Source organism: Notamacropus eugenii, chromosome X (assembly GCF_028372415.1).
Source record: "Notamacropus eugenii isolate mMacEug1 chromosome X, mMacEug1.pri_v2, whole genome shotgun sequence".
In the NCBI taxonomy this organism is placed as follows: Eukaryota; Metazoa; Chordata; class Mammalia; order Diprotodontia; family Macropodidae; genus Notamacropus; species Notamacropus eugenii.
Genome location: NC_092879.1, coordinates 29,009,143 through 29,017,082, shown reverse-complemented (window position 1 = coordinate 29,017,082; position 7,940 = coordinate 29,009,143). Strand labels below are relative to the sequence as shown.

General features: G+C 42.7%; 1 protein-coding gene across 2 annotated transcripts in view; it reads right to left on the bottom strand.

Moving 5' to 3' along the window:
* Positions 1 to 1,859: 1,859 nt before the first annotated feature.
* MID2 (midline 2) overlaps positions 1,860 to 7,940 on the bottom strand; it is a 100,648-nt gene continuing 94,567 nt past the window's right edge. For both annotated transcript variants that reach the window (XM_072626387.1, XM_072626386.1), the window contains exon 10: positions 1,860 to 2,390. In XM_072626387.1, the coding sequence (XP_072482488.1) occupies positions 1,988 to 2,390 (403 nt within the window). In that variant the 3' untranslated portion in view covers positions 1,860 to 1,987. The remainder of the gene's footprint in view (positions 2,391 to 7,940) is intronic.

Sequence of the window (7,940 nt, the reverse complement as noted above, 5' to 3'; positions counted from 1 at the left end):
TACGATTCAACAGATCAATCTGTGTTCCTTACACATATCACCTTAAATCTGTGTCTTTGTACTGGTTGTCCCAGACATCTGGAATGCCTTCCACCTTCACTTCTAATTCTTAGAATGAATCCCTGGCTTCCTTCACCACTCAGCTCCTGGTCCCCCCAGATGCTAGGACCTCCCCCCTCCATGGTTACCTTCCATCTCGTCTGTGTGTTTCTTATACACAGTGTCCTGACATATGCACGTGTTGTCTCCTCATTAGAATGTAAGTGCCATGAGGACAGGGGTCGTTGATTTTTTTTTTGTTTGTATTCCAAGCCCTTAGCACAGTGCTGGCACACAGTAGGTATATGAGAAATGCTCACTTGATATCTAACCTATTTAAGGGAGCACACTCTTCTTAGATGCTGGCAAACACTTCAGAAGTGGACAGCGTAAATATATTTATGCCCAAACAACTGCTTTGCTAGACTGCAGGATTTCACAATCCACCACTGAAGACCAGAAGCTCGGAGCTGGTTCCCTTAGTTGCTGCGTCCATTCATCAAAGAGCAGACAGCTATCCGGCATCTCCAGTCCCATCAGTATCCTTGTGAGTCTGAAGGCAAGAGGCTTTTATTAAAGGCAGTCCCTTGCTGGGCCCTTAATTTCAGCCTTTTCTGAATTGTTAGGCAGCCTTTCCAGCCTTCGAAATCCTATGCTTGGCTGGAAAGGCCTTGGGGAGGCCAGATTCATCTCTACACAATGAAAAAGCCTTAGAGGAAAAGAACTGCTGTTAATTATAATTCGGTGCTTACATATTCATTAAAGCAGGCTCCCTAAGGACCTCTAGAGACAACACTTTGTTAGCCTAATTCTAGTTAGTCACCGTGCCTTAGAGTCACAGAACTGCCATGCTTTGCAAATATTCTGAGCCCATAGTTTTATGAATTCCTTCTAGCCTTCTCTCTGGTTAGTTTTAATTACTGAATTATTATGTTTCTCTCCTGATTTGGCAGCATCTGTTATGCTCTTACCAATGAATTTCTACTATTCTAGTCCAGTGTGTGTGTGCATTTGTGCGTTTGTGTGTGTGTGTGTGTGCGCGCGTGTGTATGACACAGGGAGAGAGGACCAGAGCAAGAGAGAGAGATACGCAGGGAAAGAGAAGTGGGGGGGGGAGGGGGAGGAAAGCAGATGGAGGAGAGAAAAGTAGGAGAGATATGCAAGGGGGAAGATAAACAGGGAAGACAGGGTGGGGTTGGGGGAAAGGGAGAACAGAGGTGTGGGGGAGAGATCAAACAATGACTCCCTACAGGATTAGCAGATGAAAATAATCCGATATGTTTTCTTCTTCCTATCATAAGAAACTAGGATCACATTGACTTATAAAAGCACAAAAGTCAACAGAACTGGAAGAAATCCTTCCTGACTCTTTCTCAGGTCAATCCGTCTCCGGCTTCAAGGCAGAGATTAAGTTAATTACATTTTTTTTTTCTTTTCCCTTATTCTGACCTTGGCTGTTCTTTCCACACTCATACCTAGGGCTTGATGACTTGTTCATGTTCAGATTTCCACTTGATCAAATATCTAAGACCAAGTATCCTAAGGGGCTTGAGCACCTTCGGCTGCTTTGTTACCACATTCTTCCAGAGTCCTGGAGGCCCTCCCAACATCACCCCTACGCTAAAGCACTGGAGTGCCAGTTAGATTCCCACTTGGTTACTTTCTATGGCAGGAAACAACAATCGTCTCTCGATTTCTCTACTATGTGACTTGAACTTAGACTCTTTCCAGGTTAGGATCTGTCTTGAGAATCAGTGCAATAAAATGAGGTTCACACAAGCTTCATTTTGCAAAAACATCAGACTCATTATGTCGAGTTATTTTGGTTGTTTTGAAAGGACTTTATTTCATTATTTGTTTTTGAAGGTTAGCTGAAGATGAGGCAGGGACAGATTGCTTGCTGGCAAGGTGTTCTATTCTCTGCCTCGGGGAGCGGTCACAGAAACACTTAATGACAAGCTTTCATCCCAGATACATATGGGGAGTCTTGGGGTCTGCAGTTGCATTCGTATCGCTCTGGGTAATCGATAAAGTCTGGGACGGGCAAGCCGGAGAGGATCATCAGGGATTTGTTCCAGATGGTGAAGGTCGGACAAACTGGGAGGATGAAGGAGACGTTGAAGGTGTGAAGGTGGAGAGAGTTAGCCGGGTCATAGAAGGAGAGCATGTTGTTGTCATAATCCAGGAGGACTCCAACCCTTTTCAGCTGAGGGGGCACATCGACCAACATCTCTTTGTTGTTATGTCTCACGACAAAGTTAGTGCTGCAGCGGGAGAAAACCCATGATGATGAGTTTTTGCCAATCCATTCATTCTTTGGAGCTGACTTGTAGGCAACACCAACAGCATACCTAAGGGCAGTGGAAGGGAGAAAGAGGTATATTCATGCATTCTTTCATTCATTCATTCACTCAGTAGTTTTCATGAAACTCCAAATATGTGACCAACCAGGAATTAGGCACCATGAGAAATACACAGGAACTACATTATCCTCAAGGGACTGGCAATCTAAATTTCTGTGAAGCTGATACTGACATCAATCTTTATTTGAGTGTGAAAATGTCAGTGCCCAATCAAAGGTCAATTGTGTGAAGTATGTCCTCATGTAGATGTTGAGTGGGAGATGCTGGTGACTCAGTTTCCTCATCTGTAAAAGATGAAGTGATTGGAAGAGATAGCTTTTGATGTCCCTTCCAGGGCTAGTGGGCAGTTAGGTGGTGCTGCAGTGGATAGAGCACTGGACCTGAAGTAAGGAAGACCTGAGTTCAAATCCAGCCTCAGACACTTCCTAGCTGTGTGACCCTGGGGCAAGTCACTTTGATGGGGATGGGATCTGAACCCCCAAAAGGGAAAGAAACATGTCTTTGGGATCTGGACCCCAAAAAGGAAAATCCTCTGGACTTTCCCACATGGCCCAGGTCCCTGGCCCTTCCCAGTTAATAATCCTTTCCCTCATTGCACCTGGCCCCACCCTGGACCACTACTCCTCGTTTCCATCTAGACCCCTTCCATGTGGCCCAGGTCCCTGGCATTCGCCTGGGGTACCCAGCCCTTCTAGGTCCTTCTCTGTTACCTCCTGCTCAGCCCCGACTACTTAACTACTCCTAGATCCTTCCCACGGTCTTTCTGTACATAAGGTCCATCCTGTTTAAATTGCTCAGATTCAGTCTGGTCTGCTTGTCCATACAAGTGTCACAATAATGTGGATTCTTAAAATCTCGCCTACCCCAACCAGTGTTCTAATAAACCTTATCTCTGGCTGAAAGAAGGCTTGAGTTGAATTCATTTGAGGCAGGACCTGCGTCACTAGCCCTTGAATTTCTGGGTCCAAGCATCCCTAAAATTCAACAACTTCACCTTATTTGCCTCGGTTTCCTCATGTATAAAATGAGCTAGAAAAGGAAATGGTAAATTCCTCCAGTATCTTTGCCAAGAAAACCCCAAATGGGGACACAAAGGGTTGGACATGACTGAAAATAAGTGAACAACAACCAGTTCTAGATCTATAAATTGTATACCTTCCTCTCTCTGGGTCTTAGTTTCCCTCATCTGTAGAATGGGAGGACTGCATTCAATCACCTTCCAATGCAGAGATTCAGCAAGAGAGGTTAAAGGGAGGGAAAGAGCAGCTATCCTCTTCTTACTCTCTCCGTTCCCAGCCCCCAGCCTTGAGCAGTGTGAATAATGGGAAAATGTGACCTTCACGGAATGGCTATGGCAGGGCCAATAAATCTTTAACCGCTGTACTGCTTAACATAATGTCTGGTCTCTAGAGTTTCTCTCACCCTCCTCGCATGATATGAAGCAAGGATATAGGTTTTGCTTTGCAGAATTTTGTACTTGCAAATACTAGCCTTCCTCATCCAGAAGAATGTAAATGAATCAACACCACTTCCTAGAGAATAACCTCATACATATGTACATTTACAGATTCTTAACTAATAATTAATATGCAAGGCATTGTTTGTGTCTTAGGTTCGGGGAAGTTTATTCCCTCTCCCTACTGGTATCAGAATTAGCATTCTGCACATAAAATCCCGGGAAGGAAAACCCCAGGAGCATTTCTGCAAGGCCTTGCTTTGACTCCTCACATGAGAGAATGCCCAAGGTTATTCTCCCAGCACCTGCAAAGTAATTGGCACATATCCCTGAAACTTTTGCTCTTCCTTGTTTTTTTTTTCCCTTTAACCCTAAAACCAGCCACGGTCTCCCCTTCTTTTCATAATAACCTCATAGGTTGTTGTTCTGGATTCAGATACCTCTGTAGCACCTGGAATCATAAATAGGACCTTCTACATCCCCCTTTCTAGCCAACCTTGAGTAACTCAGGGAACATTACAGTCTCATCTCTCTCCATCAATTATTTCACTCAAAAATCCTGATGCGAAAATCTGAAAGCTGAGGTAGCTCCCCATCAATCGCCATGCTGGAACCCTTGACAAGTAGAGACTCATTAATACATATCAGAGCAGGGATTTTTCCTGTACACACACAAAAAAAGCAAGCTAGGAAGCAATCTTGGGAGGCGCTAGACTACCCCACCCCCATTCAGATGTGTATTTGAAGGACTGAAGTATCCCTCTCCCCTCTCCAGTCCTCTTGAGGTCTAAGTTGGCTGTACAGAATATCCTCTCATAAATCTTTGGACATGTAAGTCTTGGCATGAGTTTCCTTTTCCCCTTCCTAGTGCGTCAAAGGGTTACCACATACTCATTTATTTGGAGAAGAATTTGCTGCCAAATGAAAGAAATGAAACTGATTGAATCTCCTCTTCATTTTAAAACTCCAACTCAAAGGGCACTCATTCCAATTACTGTAGTGAGAGACCCTACTTCAATGGGCCTTGGGGAAAGCCAGCTGGGGCATGGGGAGTCCTGTCCCTCAGATGGAGTTCAGGAACTCACAGGCCAGAACAGACTAGACTGAGGACCTAAGCCTGAAGAGAAGAAATCCCTTCAAGCAAAGGGCTAGATGCTTACCTTTCTGGAATGTTACAGAAGGGATTCTGGGTCAGGAATGAACTGGAATAGAAGACCCATAAGATGTCTTCCAACTCCTAGATCCTATGATGCTGGTTTCCTGGTTCTTCTATCTCTCTGACCATTCCTTCTCTCTCTCCTTCAATGGTTGCTTTTCCTCTGCCTACCCCCTAAATGTTACTATTTCCTAAGGCTCTGTCCTAGGCCCTCTTCTCTTCCCTAAGTTATTTTCTTTGGTGATATCATATAATTTTCATGGCTTCAATTATAACCTCTTTGCATGTATTTCTCAAATCTATATCTGCAACTATAATTCTTAGAGGCAGCTAGGTGGCGCTGCAGTGGATAAAGCACTGGGACTGAAGTCAGGAAGACCTGAGTTCAACTCCTGCCTTAGACACTTGCAAGCTGTGTGACTCTAGGCAAATCACTTAACCTCCTTGGCCTCAGTTTTCTCAACTGTAAAATTGGAATAATAACAACATCTACTCCCAGGGATGTTGTGAGATTCAAATGAGATAATATTTATAATGTACTTAGCATAGCGCCTCGCACATAGGAGGTACTTAATAAAGGCTTGTTTCCTTCCTTATCGAGGTACAGTTTTGCATTTGTATTTGCGTAGTGTACATCTCCATCTGATGGATGAGTGACGATATCAGACTCAACATGCCCCAAACTGACGTCATCATCTTTCCCTTTGCCAAAGTCTCTCTTACTAACTTCTCCATTTCCATTTATGGAGAATAGTTAGCCAATCACCGTAAGCTCAAAAACCTTGGTGTGTAGGTTCTTCCCTCCTTTGGCATCCAATCAGTCACCAAGTCCTATAGATTCTATCTTGGCAATTTCTCTCTCACATCTGTCTTTTTCTTTCCACTATTGCTGTTATTATGCTAGTTCAGGCTCTCATCACAAAATTGTGTAAATTATTTCAATACCTTCCTGACCAATCTTCTCACTTTCAGTCCTTGCCCCAATCTATCCTATGTACATTTGCAAGAATAATCATTCTAATTCAATGGCTCCCCATTTCTAACCAAATAACATCTGCCTCAGCCTGCCATTTAAAATCTGGCTCCAATTTTTCTCTCCAGCTTCTCCCACATCTCTCCTTCTTCATGGACTTCAAGTTCCAGATAAACTGTCTATCTGCCATCCCCCAATCACATCCTTTCCCAAGTCTGTACTTTTGCTCACAAAATTCTCTATGCCTGGAATGCCAGGAATGCCCACCCCACCTTTTTCTCTGCCTGTTAACAACATCCTGTACAATGCCTGGCATATCGTAGTCTTTTTTTCCATATATACCAAAAGCATGTAAGTCTTTATTAAATAGTCTCTGAGGCTGGGAGAAATAATGATGAAAAGGAAAGAAGCCAGGGATCTACCCTCTCTCACTTCATTTCCCTTCAACATACAAAACACACATAAAATCTATACATAAGATAGAATTCAGTGGTAGATTGAGGGGAGCAAGGGTAAACACTTTCTGGGAATGGGCCTGCACCCATGGGTGCTCTAAGACCTGAGGGAGAGGAAGTCACTGAGGGGTTATGCCACAGCCATTTAGAGATGAGGTCCTGGGCTCCAGAAGCCACAGATGAAGGGAATTCCTTTGAATGATGGTGGATTGACTGGTTGATTGGATATCTTTCAAAGCCCAGAATAAATGCAGCCCCCTGTTTGATTTTCCCCACGCTGACATAATTCTCTCTCCTTCTTCTGGAAATTCTCAGCACTTTGTACTTCCCTTATGAATTCATTATCTGGGATCATCTGTGTCTAGCTTATCTCCCCTACTAAGAAAGGAATATACCCAGTCAATTTCTTTTTCCTTTTCTTCTTTGTTTTCTTCATTGGGTCTTCTTTCTCCTCTTGCTATCTTAATGCAAATATTCCCCAAGGTTCCATCCTAGGTTCTTTCCTCAATATTCTCTGGGTGATCTCATTTATAAAATATCATCATTGGAAGGAGCTTGTTGAGAGAATAATATATTTATTGATCTGCATGTTTTTTCACCCCATCCCTACCCCATCTCCCATTAGAATATAAATTCCTTGAAGGTAGGAATTGTGTTTTCTCTTTTTCTTTGTATGCTTGAGTCTGGTACAGAGTAAATGCTTAAGACATGCTTGCTAACTGGTTGATAAAGCACTTCGAGATTTATAAAATGCTTAATGGATACTATCATATTTGATCAAATTAAAGAAATAAATTCATTGCTAGAGGATTTCTGGGATCTTTGAGTGCAGAGAGTCAGCATTCCTAACTTACAAGAAACCAGAAAATGAGGTATCAGCTTATTTTAGCTAGTTTAAAAATCCAAAAAGTTTTTTTGGGAGATGAAGGATAAAGATGACCCCCAAATGAATTACAAGCCCATATCAGCTCATGAGAAAGTAATTGGATATTACCTTTTTGAAAGTTGCCTTAATTCAGGCCACCAGAAAAGTGGGTTTAACATTCAATTCTCTAGTCTAGGTGTTCTTAACTTGAAGTACCTGAATTTTTTTAAAGAATATTTTGATAATCTTTTTTAAATGTCTTTGATTTCCTTTGTAATCCTATGACTTTTATGCATTTTAAAATGTTATTCTGAGAAGGGGTCCATAGGCCTCACCAGATTGATAAAGGAACATAAAGAAAGGCCAAAGAATCTACTCAAGTTCCACTTGCAGCCACCTCTGCTCTGAATCCAGCTACCATTACTTTCTCCTCAAAGTATGCTTTGGTTCAGCACATACAGTATCAACTGGATGACACCTACCCACTTCTGGTAATTAATACAGAATAATCCTGCCAGAAAGAACCTAGAAAGCTCTGTTTAAAATGATTAAGTCTTTGGCAAGAAGACATTAGGGGCACAGGTGGTGTTTTCATCGCTGCTGACTGAAGGCAGGGGCTCCAGAAAAGACAGA